This window comes from Phalangium opilio, unplaced genomic scaffold, assembly GCF_054372755.1.
Source record: "Phalangium opilio isolate 3A_F unplaced genomic scaffold, DU_Popi_V2 ptg000077l_1, whole genome shotgun sequence".
NCBI lineage: Eukaryota > Metazoa > Arthropoda > Arachnida > Opiliones > Phalangiidae > Phalangium > Phalangium opilio.
The window spans coordinates 7,890,569-7,906,981 of record NW_028324185.1 but is presented as its reverse complement, the minus strand read 5'-3'; the positions used below and the strand labels follow the sequence as shown (position 1 = coordinate 7,906,981).

At 40.5% G+C, this 16,413-nt stretch overlaps 2 protein-coding genes and 1 long non-coding RNA gene across 3 annotated transcripts; 1 reads left to right on the top strand and 2 right to left on the bottom strand.

Moving 5' to 3' along the window:
* Positions 1–8,842: 8,842 nt before the first annotated feature.
* On the bottom strand, positions 8,843–9,397 carry LOC149657536 (uncharacterized protein F54H12.2-like). The gene has a single exon (XM_089844687.1). It carries the CDS (start codon positions 9,395–9,397, stop codon positions 8,843–8,845), a length of 555 nt encoding a protein of 184 aa, XP_089700813.1.
* A 157-nt stretch (positions 9,398–9,554) lies between these two features.
* On the bottom strand, positions 9,555–10,073 carry LOC149657535 (uncharacterized protein F54H12.2-like). The gene has a single exon (XM_089844686.1). It carries the CDS (start codon positions 10,071–10,073, stop codon positions 9,555–9,557), a length of 519 nt encoding a protein of 172 aa, XP_089700812.1.
* Positions 10,074–15,506: 5,433 nt separating this feature from the next.
* LOC149657534 (uncharacterized) lies at positions 15,507–16,189 on the top strand. The gene is made up of 3 exons (XR_016370058.1): positions 15,507–15,735; positions 15,804–15,913; positions 15,987–16,189. It is a non-coding gene; the product is annotated as an uncharacterized LOC149657534 (long non-coding RNA).
* Positions 16,190–16,413: the final 224 nt, after the last annotated feature.

Sequence of the window (16,413 nt, the reverse complement as noted above, 5' to 3'; positions counted from 1 at the left end):
GTCGATCTCCGCAACGATATTCACCCTAAGGTTCAGAATAGAAACTCTAATTGAATGTTAACTGTATGATCTCTTATAAAACTAACTTATTGCTTAATCTTAATGAATATTAATTGTTTTTCTGTTAAAAAATTTATAAAATTGTTATGGAAAAGAGGATGTTATAATGAGGTCAAGGGTCACCCGTTGACCGACCAATAAGAATCGTTAACGCAAGGTGACCTCTGACCCTAGGAGATAACCTGAGGGCCAAAGCATTGATTTTAACTGGGGTTGACATGTAGCTATCATGCTGTACAGTAAGTTAATAAAACTATTTTAATTAATAAATTAAACTTGCATTACTATCATTCAACGCTATGTATTCCTGATTTCTTGTTCAAGATTTCATTCTGGGTGACTATAGAAGAATCCAACCTTGAAAGGGGCAAATCTTCCCATGATTTTCCTTTTTCCCCCATGTTAAATTCCTCTTATTCCAATGTGTTGATTCTATTATAAACTGGGCTTAGTAATATTTTAGATTCGGATTAGATATGTTAAAGGCAACTAATTTACAGATGTCAGATATCGCGCTACATCCTGTCCACATGGGTCATAAGGAATTTGACTACGTAGAATACCCACCAATAATTTACTATCACGCGGTGAAAATATTGTCAAGTCTTCCTATTAGAAGTGAATCTCACAAATTTGACGCGATAATCATTTTCAACGTACAGGAAAATCCATCAATGCTTAAAGGGAGGGTGACGTGGAAAATCAAGTGATTATTTTATCGATTCTTCCCCTAATTATAAACCAGTCTGCATAGTGAAACATTCAGGAAGTACCAGCTCCGAATGATTTTAAAATTCAAATCAGGTTCAGATTTGAAGGATAATTGGAAATAAGGACTTTTGTCCAATCGCATAACGTCCTGTGTCCAATCTCATAACGTCCTGTCTTTTGGTTAACAAAATTTTCGTGGCCCGCTCCGTGTCGAATGAAATTTGTCGCGAGATTTGGTAAAATTTGCGCCCGATGTGACAATCGTGGCGCGAGACATGGAGCGTACCACGAGAATTTTGTTTACAAAAAGGCAGGGCGTTACGCGATTGGTCGGAGGGGCTTATTACAAATTATCCGTAAAATCTGAATATAATTTGAATTTTAAAATCATTCGGAGTTAATGGCTACGTTCAGTAACTGGAAATCGGAAAAAGCTGGTACCGCTACCGATGTGTTTTTTTTTCGAACGCTACGTCAGAGTGACGTCAGATGTCACTGAACGTTTTTTTTTTCTCTCTCAGTTGCGTTTGATGATACTTTCAGTAGATAGATTTTGAGAGTTTTGCCGGTGAGATGCCGCTGTTGGCGCCGTTGACGCCTGACACCAAGTTGGCGCCGTTGTCGCTGTTGCCGCCGTTATCACTGAAGTCGCTTCAAACCCCCTCTGACGCCAGATATTCAATGCGCGCCTTTTCCTTATTGACTTTGATAAGGAAAAACATTTGTTAGGCTTAAGACTAAGCGCCATAGTAAACCACAACTTTACCTGAAACTAGAATTCATTGCATCATTATTTTGTGGCGCCAGATATTTGTGGGCGCCTTATTGACTTTGACAATGTGGCGGGGAAATACGTATGGAAAAATACGCGACCAATGGGGGTAAATAAGTGAGGGGAATTCCTTGTTTTCAATGGCGCCTTCTCGTTGACTTTGACAATGCGGTAGGGGAAATACGTGTTAAGTAGATAGGTGTCGTATTAACATTTGCGGGGAATGATAGACCCATGTCACGTGATAGGATGGTAAAACCAGGGGAAAGCTTGACACCATGTTGACTTTGTGAATGCCGTGGAAATTTTCAATTTCGGCGGGAAAACCAGGGGAAAGCTTGACACCATGTTGACTTTGTGAATGGCGTGGAAATTTTCAGGGATAATTCCATGACGTGGCCGGGGAAATTAAGAAAATCAGGCGTCATGTTAACTTTTGGCGTTGTGGTCGGTGATGAAATATACATGATAGGACGTGTGATAGGATGGTATAAAAGACGGGGTTGGCATAAAGATAAGGTTCAACTCTCCAAGCCTTTCTCCAAGACGACGTATATTGACACTTTGCGACTTTCCAGGACATTTGAAAAATGTAAGTACAATTCATTTTTACTTTAAATCTTAGTGTTATAGTTAAACCCATTACCCTCTTAACATATTTAATGTATCTTTTCAGGGATAACACCCACATGTTCGAGCTTTCCCACACCAAATCATGCAGCATTACACCGGACTGAAAGGTTAGACTCGGAATGACCGACGAGTCCACTGGGATCTCGCTGAGTGAAGCCGAATACCTTCAACTTTACAATATGCGTGATGTGGTCAACAATTTCTTCGAGAGGGATGATGTCGAACCCAGCACCCACTTCTTCGATGGATCGGAGGACAGACGCATTCAACTCGTTACCTATCAGGAGAGGAAAATGCTGAACATCAGACAGATGGTACGGGGTAAGGGGGCGGACTACGCAAACCTCTACCCGACCAAGACGGGATTCGCCATAGGCCCATATTTATGGGAAAAATTGCTGGGAGTACACATCCAAATAATAACGTTCATCGCCGAGGCAAAAAGGGTGGATGCACTCATCTGGGAAACGGTCACCCAACAGCTGACCGACCTCATCGCTGGCAGCTGTAATGGATGTCTTATCGACCACCCCTCGCAACTGGAACATAACTGTATCATGGAGGAATGGAAGGACCGAGTGGACATGCATTATTTTAACGCCGTGTCGAATTTAAATTTAGAATTAATACTTACTCCCTTAATAATAAAACACTTCTAAGTACTACATTCTGTAAGCAAATGCTTTCCGCAAATGTGGTGAATGCTAAACAATATTTATAGCATCCTGAATAAAATATGATTGAATGATATGTGTTTCAAATTAATGTATGTAGGTTTATATAATATTTTAAGCACATTTTTAATTATTAGTAAGCCTATTTTAAATCTTATCATCATATTTTCTCTCAAACCGATAAAAAAGCATCCTAGTTTTAACTGATAAGGGGTTAAATTTTCCAAGGGGTGAAAATTAGTTTAGAAAGGCTGATATTCCGTATTGATTTAAAAGAAATTTTACAATTGCTTTCGATGCGTTAGTAAATTTTTCCCCTAAACGTCGCACAAATATCGGAAGATGGTAATCTTATTTTCAACAGACATATATTGCGAAGATATCAATCCCTCTTCCCACGTGCATGTTCAAGTATCAGATAAAAAGTATGGAAACGTTCCTCTAATCATGTCTGGTAAGCAATAGTGCAAAACGGTTATATTGATTGGAAAAATTGTAGAAATGGGTAAAACCATGGGAGAAACCCATTTCAGTGCATTAATCATGCATTCTACGACTAAAGTAAACTGGAAAACAGTATAAAAGCGCCACCCCCTATACGCTAGAAGATACCATGTCTTTAGACTATGAAGTTCCCACCGAAATTCTAGAGCTGCTCCCAAAAAGTATTTTTAAATACTCTGCCCTCCGAAATTAAGGACATCGAAATTGTATGCACAAGGTAAGATTTTTTTTCGATTCACTTCATTAAACACGCAGTATTTTGTAGAGGGTATAGTTTTATTATTTTTCCCCCTGAAATGGTAGAATCAACCGTTTAAAATGGTGATGTGCGATATTTGCGGACGTAAATATATTCAAAACAAGGATCTTTTAAGACATAAGCGGGAAAAGCATCAAGGAGTCACTTTCCCATGCACCGTTTGTTCGTCTACATTTACTAGACGTGCTACGTTACAGAAGCAGTTAGCTTCCCATAATTCCCCCACTCAACGGAGGGTTAAAAAACAAAAAGTTACGCACCCATCCCCAATTCCGATTGCCGTCGCCTCGACCTCGACGTATAACGCCCCTCTCGTGCCGAATGTCTTCTCTCTTTCGGACGACGCTAGTGGAGCGCGGTCCGTTCCTCACCCAGACGAACTAGGTGAGCTGTCCGAAGGAGAGAACCAAGCCTTGCCTGATCCGATGGACCAGGAAGATGTTCCTTTGCATATTTCTCGTGAGGTGACGAACAATCCTTCTCAAGACTCGCTGGATGACCTGAACGACGAGGAAAACCAAGCCTTGCACGCCTTGATGCACCGAGAAGAGAGTACCATTCTTAAAGGAGGGAATCAACCCGAGGACATCACGTCGAACGACACCTCGCCCGGTAAAGTGTCCTGCTACATTTGCTTCAAACGGTTCGACAACCAAGACGAATTGAATTCCCACGTTCCGGAACACTTTTATGACCCGGACGAACTGCCTGACCTGACAAGTCAAGACAATCAAGACATTCATAACCTGATGGATAGAGAAGAGAAGGAGGATCCCGTACCCGATGAACCTCCTCCCGACGAACTGGAAGAGCTAAACGTATTGGCTAACGCTATCTTCTGCGCCAGATTTACACCCGCAAGGGTGGAAACTGACGTAGATCGGTATATTCAGAGACATAGATTAGCTATAGAAAACTATCTAAGAAACAAACTAGCATCGGATAAAGGTATAAAGTGGTACCTAACAGTTCGCGTCCGTTACACGCGCGAGCTAGGAAATTCAGAACAGGATGTGGAATGTCTAATATACCATAGAACACGGAACCTTATTATTTTAAATCCGGGTATTATTCCGGAACAAATTGACTTAGGAGTACTAACTTTACGTCGCTTAATGGAAGAATTTGAGGGAAGAGGTAGTGGTTGGACTCTCGATAGAATTTTATTCTTACAAGTTAATATAATAGCTTATATGCCACTACACGGGGGTACGTATTTCGCAACCCCTAAAAAGTTAGCTTCTAAACTGGCCATTCTTAACATTAAAAACACGGACAATAAATGCTTCCTATGGTCAGTCTTAGCGCATCTACACCCCGTTAACCGCAGAAATCACCCCAATGACGTCGAAAAGTACGTGAGATACCAAGATGAACTAGACACATCGGCAATCACATTTCCCGTTGAAATAAAGGAGGATGCGTTAAAAAAGTTCGAGCGAGATAACAATCTATCGATCAATATTTTCGGCTACGAAAACGAGATATTTCCGCTGCGTGTAAGTTCGAACAGGGTGGACGTACCTCGTCAGGTAGACCTGTTATTATTAACAGAGGAGAAGAAGCACTTTTGCTTAATTCGAAGCTTGAGCCGACTCATGTCGGATTTCACGAATCATAACGGAAGAACCTATTATTGCCGTTACTGCCTTCACCGTTTCACTGGTTCAAACTCCGAACAGAACCACAAGGAACACGTTAAAGAGTGTAGTATACATGGCCCCCAGAAGATTCGCATGCCGGTAAAGGAACCAATCCTAGAATTTAAAAACATCGCCTGGGAGCAAAAAGTAAGTAACTTTAACTAACACGTACTAAACGGGGGAGAAAAAATGCTGATATTAATACGTTTCCTATTTTCCATTCCGTCAGGTTAAATTCGTTATCTATGCGGATTTTGAGGCAGTTCTCGAAAAAATACATAGATGTGATCCGGACGCCAACCTCTCCTCCACCACCAAAATCTCGCAGCACATTGCCTGCGGATACAGCTACGTCATTGTTGCACATGATGGTTCAGTATCAAAACCTGTGACGTACCGAGGGATGGACGCTGCTGAAAGTTTTTTACAAAAACTTCTACTCGAAGATGAAATTATCCAGAGAAAACTTAAAGACAACACGCCCATGAATCTGACTGACCAGGAAGTGGCGGATTTCGTTTCGGCTCAAGTCTGTTACATATGCGGGAAAGAGTTCACCCATGATAACTGCAAAGTGAGGGATCACGATCACACGAATGGAGCCTACAGGGGTGCGGCCCATAATTCGTGTAACCTCAATCTGAAGACGCCGAACTTTGTTCCCGTCTTTATGCATAATATCTCCCGATACGACTCCCATCTCATAATGGACAAAATCGGACTCTTTAAACATCAAGAAATTAAGTGCATACCCACCAATTCCGAAACCTACATATCGTTTTCTTTGGGCAATCTACGGTTTCTAGACTCAATCAGGTTTATGCCAGCTTCTCTCGAGTCCCTAGTTTCCAACTTGAGTCGAGGAGGAGCGGACAAGTTTAAATGCTTAAACTCTGTCTTCAACCCCGAGGAGGTGACATACCTGTTGAGGAAGCAGGTATACCCTTACGATTACTTTGACGATGAGAGGAAATTCGGCGAGACGGGGTTACCAACTAAAGAAGAATTTTTCTCACCTTGACTGATGAAGGGGTTAGTGACGAGGATTATTCCCATGCTCAAAAGGTTTGGGAGGAATTCCGAATCTCTAACCTCGGCGAGTACCACGATTTGTATGTGCAAACCGACGTTCTACTCTTAGCGGATGTATTTGAGAACTTCCGGGCTATGTGTTTAGAGTACTACAAGCTAGACTGCGCCCACGCCTTTACCGGCCCCGGGTTCGCTTGGCAGAGCGCTCTACGTATGACCGGGGTAAAATTGGAACTATTCCTTGATCCGGACATGCATCTATTCATTGAGAAAGGAATTAGAGGGGGTGTATCTCTTATTACACATAGGTTAGCGGTAGCCAATAATAAGGACCTCCCCGAAACCTACGACCCTGCCAAACCTAGTTCGTACATCACTTATTTAGACTGTAATAACCTTTACGGTACGGTCATGTGCCACCACCTGCCTATGGGAGGCTTTCGATGGTTGCACCCGTGCCAGGATTACACTCGAGAAATTATTCTTAACCATCCCGACGACGATTCCCAGGGATTTATTTTAGAAGTAGATCTCGAATATCCTGATAATTTACACGAGGAACATAATTGCTATCCCCTAGCCCCTGAAAAGCGAGTTGTTAAAGTGGACGAACTATCACCCTTTTCGGTAGATCAATTAAACAAACTAAATCTTAAGATAAAAGATAGCCTCCCTAAACTAATACCGACGCTTAACAATAGAGAGAAATACGTCCTGCACTACCGGAACCTTAAGTTCTATCTCTCATTAGGGATGAAATTGGGAAAAATCCATAAAATTCTCACTTTTGAACAGGGGGCGTGGTTAAAACCCTTTATAGAATTTAATACAGAGAAGAGGAAGCAAGCGGTCAACGCTTTTGAAAAAGACTTTTTCAAGCTTTGTAACAACTCTGTGTTTGGGAAAACCATGGAGAATCTCCGCAACCGTATAAATTTAGATCTCGTACAGACTAGGGAGCGAGCCATTAAAAAAGCAAGTTCACCTACATTCCAAAGATTTACCGTATTCAAAAACGACTTGGTCGGGATTCACGCACTGCATAAGGTCTTAACCTTAGATAGACCTATTTACACAGGGTTCGCTATCTTAGATTTGTCAAAGTTGATTATGTACGACTTTCATTATAATACTATAAGAGCAAGATACGGTAAAGACGCTAAACTTCTTTTCACGGATACTGGTAAGTGTTAAATCATGTTTTTCGCGCTTTATCCCCAAACCGCAACTAAAGTTTTTTTTTCCTACTCATTAGAGACTCGCTGACCTACGAGATATTCACCGATGACTTGCCCAGGGACTTTGCCGAGAACAAGGATATGTTTGACTTCTCAGACTACCCTCGAGACCATCCATTGATCAGCGAGGAAAATAAGAAAGTCCTTGGGAAGTTTAAAGACGAACTCAATGGGACACCTATCCAGGAGTCCTGCGGGTTAAGGCCTAAGATGTACTCCATCCTGTCTGCGAAGGGAGAAAAGAAGACGGCTAAAGGAATCTGTCGCAGAGTAGTCCAGAAGAAGATACGCCACGCCGAATATAAGGCGTGTCTATTACAGCGGGAACTCACCGTAGAGGAAGTGAAAAGAATAGTCAGCCTAAAACATGAGTTGTTTTCCATAAGACAGACGAAACTTGCCTTGAACCCGTGCGATGATAAACGTTACATCATCGACGGTGTATCAACTTATGCGCTGGGACATTGTAAAATTAGGGATCTATAAAAGAGAGTTTTCCTCCGTGGCATAGCCCGGTTTCTCTCTTGAATTATTTTTGAATTGTGTAACTTAAATATCTTAGAACTGTAAATAACTTAGAATTGTATAAATATCTTTCTTGTAAATTTGTATAAACTTTTATAAATTTTTAAAATGTTGTTGAAAATATATATATTAAGTTAAAGTATTCTTATTCAAATTTTTCCTACTTTTTTCATGTACGAGGAGGGGAGAGGGGCCAGGCCTCCCCGCGAGACGGCGCGCGCGCGTGTGAATTAATCCGCGCGGGGAAATATTTAAATCCCCCGCGCGTGCGCGACGCGTGGTTATCTGTAAAAAAAATATTCAAGACTCTGTATTTGTTTTAAAAAAAACTTTATTGAAAATCTCTTATACATAAATTGCGATATCATTTTATCATTCGTATCTTTATCAGTTTTAAACTTTGAACAAATATCAAACACTTTAATACCTCTACATCTGAACAAAGAAAAATAAATACAATATCCACCACAAGTATTGGAGAAATCTCCTTGAAACTGCTTTGAATTAAAAGTTATAGTAAGACTATTACGTTCCACGAAATCATTAAATTCAAACATGTCGGGAGGGTTTCCAAAACTGTCGAAAAACTCTGTATTTTGTCGACTTGAAAAATATATACAAGTCCAATGCATGCCTTCAGTCTTTGACGAGCCAGTATTTACAATATAGAGTGAAGGGAAAAATTTTACTTTCCGGGGTAGCTGATCGGCGGCAAAAACACCTCGAAACAGATCTTTGGTGAATTTATCCTTTTGCATAATTTTAGTTATTTGCAGTGTGTCCATTTCTTTTTAATTGTAATCGTAAATAACTGTTCTATTTTTATCAATCTCGATTAAATTCTGAAACTCAGAGTAATATAGAACTGTGATAGTCTTGGGCAAGTCCTTGGTGAATTTTAATTCCAATCGCAAGTTACCATTCCTTATCAATTGAAATTGAGAAGTTGAACTACTGAGGTCGGCGCTTAAATCAAAAGCAAATATGCAATTCCCATTGGGGAATTCCTCCCGTGAAATGTAATTTCCCTCGTCCAATAACCATTGAGAAGTTTGAGTAAAGAGATTAGTATAAGATCTCATATATTGACCACCAGAAAAGTTCGGGGTAAGAGGTTTATGAGGGACGCTAGCTCCGTCAAGGTACAAGGCAAAATGATTTAAATCAAAATGTTGAAAATTAAACGGGGACTTTTTGTATTCACCCAAATAAGCATTCTGGTCTACAAGAGCGAAAAGAACTCTTTTAGGTAGTTGACCCATGAATAAATTATCTCTAACGCAAATTTTGGTACCACTGTTAATTGAAAAAGAGTTACATTCCGTGCGAATAATTGGGTATTTCATAGTTGCCAGTTCCAGACATTTGGCATGCGATATAAGTACTTCCGAGGGTAATTTTACTTTGCGAACATAAAGAGATGCCAACTCGTAAACTACTTTCCATTTAACCGCCCCTTCCGCGTGTATGCAAAAATCGTTTGGACTTTTATCAAACTTGAATTTAAGATTCGTCATATTTGGCTGCCCTTGTTTTAAATCCATCGTTCTCATCCAACTCGTCAAATTTTCCAGCTGTGTCTTTGTAAAACATGGAACTAGTAAGAAAACTAGTTTTGGCCGGTCCTCCGTATGTCACCGCCGTTTGAAACATGGCCTTGTATGGGTAGTTTTGCGGCGATGGTGTGACCGATCTCTCTTGCGCCGAAAAGTGTACTTCGCTGAAAAAACTATGCAGGAAATTATTTACCGGCCCCACTTTATCAGCAGCGGCCGGAATTGTAGTCCCATCGGCCGGGTTGACAATCCTGACTTGGAGATGTAGTAAAGTCTTGGACAAGTCCAAATACGCGTCGGAACTACCAGCCACGGTAAACGTGATTGTCGAATTTTCATAAATGTTAGATATTGGGCTGTATTCGACCCATTCTCCACTTAGAATACTGGTATTGGTAAGAGGTACGTCGAAAAGTTCGACTTCGCTACTGATTGACCCATGCGAACCAGGGTGGACTTGTGTCATTATATTTTTTAAGTAAAAATATCTGGATGTTTAAAGGATGTTGCTTTCCTCTTTCTTGTCACGACTGAACTGACGAGTGATCTAGACCTACGCTTCCTTTTATTACCATTCCCCGTCATTTTTCGGATTTCTTCCGCCGCACTAAGGGTGACGTCTTTAGCCGCGGCTTTTCCGTGAGATTTTACAGATGCTTTTACAGGGATCCCGCTAGCTACGTCAGTCACGACCTTCGCACCTGTGTTCAAAAACTTTTTACCGAGGTAACTGGCACCCCTTTTGAGTAGAGGCATAGCCCGCCGGAATGCCGATGAAATGAAGTTTCCCAATCCGTACCCGTGTTGCACCGGAAGTCCCCTGTATACTGCCAAAGAATTACCAATTTGGGAATGAAAGTGTTTATAATAATCAAATTTTCCACCATGTCCGATCTGGTTTAAAAAGTGTTGATCGTAGTCCGATTGGTTTAAGGACTATGGGAGTACCGAGCTCACTCATTATGTTAACTTCAATTGACTGGAAAGTATTGCAGGCGAGGGGGAGGTAGTGTGGTCTAGGAAAATCTTTGTCTACCGTTTCTCCGTCATTACCCTGCACGCTAACGATTCTTAGTAGAGGTATGTATACATCCCCCACGGGTCTACTCTCGACCACGTCGCTATAAACAAAGAGTGAATGAACTCCTGCGTCGAGGTCAGAGGGGTACTTAGCTATGGTAGACTGAGAAAAAGTCGTGGATTCTGTGGAATCTTTCGAAAATCCAAGAATAACAGCTAACTCCCCCGGTATAGTTAACAAATATTCATCCTTGAGAGAAATTTGTACTCTTCGTATGCGTTTTATGTAACTAAAGGAATACTTGAGCTGGGCGGGAATTGAAGGTTCACGCGAAATACCGTCTGACACGTCATCCTCGACGTAGTTAAGCTGCTCGATAAGGTCCTGGATATTACCATAATATCCAGCAGGTAACTCTATAATTGTAGAATATACTACTTTACCATTACTCACGAGTATAAGAGAGCATGTCTTACTCAAATTATCCCAAGTGTGCGGGTAGCTAATTTCCGCTAAGCCTACTTCGTAAAATCCTTCCAATTTTACGGGTTCAGGGAGTTATGTCCTGAATTTACTTCTCGTATTGTTGGGAAAATACCTCACCGACGAGTCGGAAGGTAAAGTGATGTAAAAGCTCATACTATATATATTTCCTGAACCCAACTGTCAAAAGACGGAGAGTATCCTTTCCAACGTACTAGCTTCTCTAACGTCCCGTCGGGTCTGCGACGTTTCCTCAAGATCTTTTCTATTTTAAACACGCTAGAATTTAGGTCTTTACCCACTTTCTGTAATTGTTCCTTGTAAAAAATACCGGTAATTGGTTCCGAATTCAAATCCTGGATCTTATACACCGGTGGACTGCGGGGTAATCTCTCCGCCACTTTGAAAAGTTCTTCCGACCACGTGGGCAAGTAACCCTTCTCGAAAATATTCTTATGTTTACTTATCCGAACTACGTCACCAATATCTAAAGGATACTTTAATGGATGAGAGAAGTCTAAATCACCGTAGAGGTTTCCCCATACACGTCTCGATGTTTCCGGTGTGACTTCAACCGGTTTACACTTTATGGATCGATGATAATTGTTATTATAAGTTTGAACCATGTCTTTAAGAGCGTCAATGTACTTATAGGTATTGTTTTCCGTGAAATATCGATACATGCGACTTTTTAGAGTTCTGTTGAACCTTTCGACTATCGTAGCTTTCTGTTCGGAATCCGGGGCAAAGAACTCAATCCCCCTCCTCTTCAATTTTTTTTGCACATCTCTGCATATGAATTCATTACCGTGGTCACTTTGCACTCGCTTCGGTGATCGGCCAGAATCTAGAATAGCCTTAATAGCCCTAAGGATGGTCGGTCCTTTCTTGTCCTTGGTAGCCACCACAAAGGCGTATTTAATGAAAACGTCAATGCAACATAGAAGGTATCTGAACCCTTTATTGTGACGAGTTAAGCTTTTCAAATCAGCTTAGTCAATCTGCCACTGCTAGAGCTCGGAATCGGATATCCATTATCGTTTGTTATTCACGTTTATGTCTACAAATTATTCGCGGTTAATTTACCCAGATATAAAATATAGTAGCTTCTATTTTATAGGTTGGCCTATTCGGTTGTAGGTTGAAAGATGTATTGTTTGCAAGCCCATATCAATCAACTGTATCCATTCGGATAAACGTAGAGTAAGTTACATTATGTATAGATAAGCTTACATATTACGTAACGTGGTAAGTTTTCTTAACTGTACATCAAAAACTAGTAAATGAATAACGTTCGTTTAAACTAAAACACTGCAAAGCATTAATATAATTGAGATAAGACCGATTGCCTATTAATCAATTATGAACCTGGTTTCAACATCTTATGTTAAAATATGTATACGGTACAGTCATAATTTTATGATATTTGAACTTTGTGTCCTTGTTCTTGGCTAGAATCTGAAGTTATAAAGGACGAGTAAAGTACTATTCTCAATTACAGACGTACTTAAAAGTCATCATAAGATACTTGTACATGTCCCTCGAAGTCACAATTGTGCAGACAATGCCTCGTTAGTTCCTTTTCTGGTTGCTCTTCATTGCTAATAAACAATGTAATTGCGCAAACATCCAGTGAATTTATACATATTTATTTCAAAAAAACATTATTGGTTGTTCACATTAGTAATGTATTAACAAAAATACTCCGTTTCCACCACTATTAAATACAAGTGAAATATAAAATCCTGTCTGGTGTCATAGTAAAACGCTTCCAGAAAAATGTCCCTCAAAAGCAACTGACGACCCTTTAGTGAAAAAAATTCGCTTGCCATTTTGCTAACCGTTGGGTAAACTTATTTATTGACCCGTAATGGTACAGCTTGTTATGATATTATTCCACGACAATACTAACCTTAACCAGGTCTATACCTTCCACCATTCGAGTTTGTCGGTGTGAGGAAAAGGATGTTCATGCTTGTAGTACTTGAGAAGCACTGAGCCTTTGATTATCCTTCGAGATCTTTCGGATGGACGCTGCAATCATAGTATGCCTCCGCCCCCTTTTTACCAAACCTATAAGCTTGCTCATGGCCATGATAACCGCTGTGACCGGCACCCAGAACACCTGAACCCTTTTGCGGGCTGGCAGTCGCGCAAGCAGATCAAGGCAACTGTGCACCAGTAGAGAAGTCATCTGATACTGGTTCAACGCTTCCAAGGAGGCCTAACTGTCAGAATTAATTCTTACAGTCCGTCCGGTATAACCTTTATTGACGCAATAGTCCGCGCAATAACAGATCGAGGCCATCCCCGTCTGGAACACACTTGCATAGGTGTCCAGACTCTCAGAAAAACCGACCTTTGTGGTAGTAACCGGCACCAGCGCCGGAATCAGCCTTAGAACCCCGGTACCAAGAGGCATCAGGTTAGTCCACTCGGACTGACTGGGGAAAGTGGGTGCTGAATGGCTTTGTAAAATCAAAACTGGTAACGGTTTTGTCAGAGCGCATCGTCAGCGACGGCTCAAGTGCGGCATGCTTCCAAAAGAGCTTGGTATGGCTGTGATCCCAAAGTCTGCATACCCGCAACAGCGATTTTTGTAGAGCCTGTACTCACCCATGACAGCCTCCTCCTCAACGAAGAGATGAAGAGGAAGCTTATCCAGGGTCGATCTCATGGCCCCCGTGCCCCAATGCAGGCCAGCCGGCACCGTTTAAGACGTGTATAACAAATATATTAAAGAGAGACGAGTACATTATGCCTCTATATGTAATCTTTAAGTAATTTAATCCCAGAACTAGCTCAACTTTTCAAACTAAAGACTACAACCTAGAATAACTTGAATAACCGAACTTTAAGAGGTTATGTTCTTCTGCAATCGATTCGCGGAGATAAAGGTTAGTCTCCTAATATGCTAGGTAGATGGGGGTACATAGCACTTAAGCAACTGACAGAGAATATAATATGCTAATAGCCCACTACATTGGTAAATCAAAGATACAAAGAAACCTAAAGCTCAACTCATGTGCACGTCACTATGGTCAAATGTCAAAAAAATCAATTCTATTGGTACAGAGTAGACACCGAGAAGATTATAGTTGCATTTTACTTTAGCTACAGTATTGCCAATGCTTGATTCCAAGTTTGAAATCACAATGCCTTCAGGACCACATTCCTCTTCACTATTGCAAGAAGGCTGGGATTTAGGGTGGTCATGTGAGCAAGGCAACTAATTCCATTTCCAGTTCAGAATCTAAGTCCTATTTGTGGCCTTATCTGGTCAAGCTTCTTCCTAAACCTTTTGTTATCAGAGGCATTGTCCACTGTAAAACATACTATTACTGTAGTGTGAACTAAGAGTGTTGAATAGTCTAGTTTCTAATGAATGGGACCTATACATGTTGTTTCTGATTAGTCTGCTATAAATTAAAGGACATTTTTCTAGATACAACTAAGTGGGACGTGTAAAAAAAATAAGGGGTCTACACTATTTAGTTACGGATATATGGGCCTCTTAAACAATGACCCTTAAAATAGGGAAATAGTCCCACACGTGAAACAAGACATCATCCTGGCCTTCTGATTTAGAAGAAATACAGCACTTCGATATTACCTTTTGAGCTACAGCGGGTCACTGCTAACTAGTCTTTGTTATAACCGCGCCTTTGCTAGTAGCTATTAAGAGAAGCGTCACGTTTTTCCCATCTCGCTACAATGTTATTGAATCTTTATCTTGTAGAAATAAATGGATTGCAGTGTGCTTGAGTAGGTAAAATGAAGCTAAATGAAAGTGTTGCAGTGTTTTAACATCTTTCAAAGACTTCTATCTCTTCTAAACAAGATGGGCAGGCTAGTACGTATTACTGCAAGTTTGAAACGTTTTCCTTGCTTTAGGGGCCTATGTTTGGGTGCCCGTATATTTGTAATTAAATATTGTAGGCGGCAGGTTCTAGGACATTTTGCTCTCAGTTTGACCGAACCCACTAGTTGGCCCAACACCAAACCTGATCAATCGGCCCGAAATAATTATCAGACTGTCGGTCTACAATACTTCATGTCCGAGCAATTTAGTAGGCAAGGTGCATTCCACGTCGTGTTTTGAGTCGTGTATCCGACTTAAGGTGGTTTGAAGACGTTTACCGACGTTTAACCGATTCGGACAACTAACCGCCTGTACCGACAATAATCCGACTACAAAACGGATAGAAAATGCTACTAGGGAAAGAACACACCTTAAAATTAGCTCAAGAAGCATGATAAGAGATATGAGATCCTGATAAACAGCGACATTGAAGGCGCTTTTGCAGAAATGCGGTTGGGTACAAACAAAACAACCCTCAAATCGAATACCACGGAAACGGAAAAACAGGTGAAAATAATATGCGGGCTGTTGAAAGAATTGCCATATTTGAAGTCTGACGTTTTTAAACCTGTTTATGCACTGGATATGGACTTCTCCTGTTTATAAAAGTATGATTTCTATTCATCTATAGGTATTAGCTATTGCAATTCACCATTGATAATCGCGATCAGTATTATATTTGGGATGTTTCTTCTCAACGTGGTATTTCAAGTTCCCTGTCCTTATGTTGGTCTTGGATCCTTGGGTATACGACGCACTTTTGTAAGAAATAGTTACTAATTTTGCACATAATATACAACAAATAAGACGTTGGTACTTATTTATCACAGTGCAGTCATTTTGCAAATTGTTTTGCCATGGTAAGACTCTCGATATGAGATGTTGAAATGCCGCCAACAGTCACTTCACGTTTGTGCAACGTCAGGTTGCGACGATTCAGGTAAACTGAGTTCTGAAGAACAACCTGTAGCCATTAACCAAGGTCTACATGCACTAACATTGCGAAACACTAGTACCACCGTTCACGACCACCCGAGTGACCCGCCAGATCATTATAAACTGACAGTTGAAAATCCGTGTTAATGCATCAGCTTGCAGATAACGGATTAAGAAACGGTTAAAAATGGATAACTACAAAGCATTAACTTAACTCTGAATAAAAAATAGTATTGCAAAATCGGATTAGATAAGGTTGCTGGTTTTTTATCAAATTATATACACCTACTTTAATGGCAGATTAAACTATCCGGTAACAATATTATTTGTAAATAAAGAAACGTATTTAATTGACGTTAAAAATTATTATTTAATTATTTTATCTGTTAATTAATGCTCTTAAAACGTACGCAAAAGATTATGTCTACTCCTTTACGAATCCAAAATTACGCTACGAAATCATGAACGGATAAAATTACACATTTATGGTTTTGGTTTCGAATA

Coding starts and splice junctions, on each gene's coding strand:
- LOC149657536 (XM_089844687.1), bottom strand. CDS start 9,397: ATGAAATACCCAATTATTCGCACGGAATGTAACTCTTTTTCAATTAAC.
- LOC149657535 (XM_089844686.1), bottom strand. CDS start 10,073: ATGACACAAGTCCACCCTGGTTCGCATGGGTCAATCAGTAGCGAAGTC.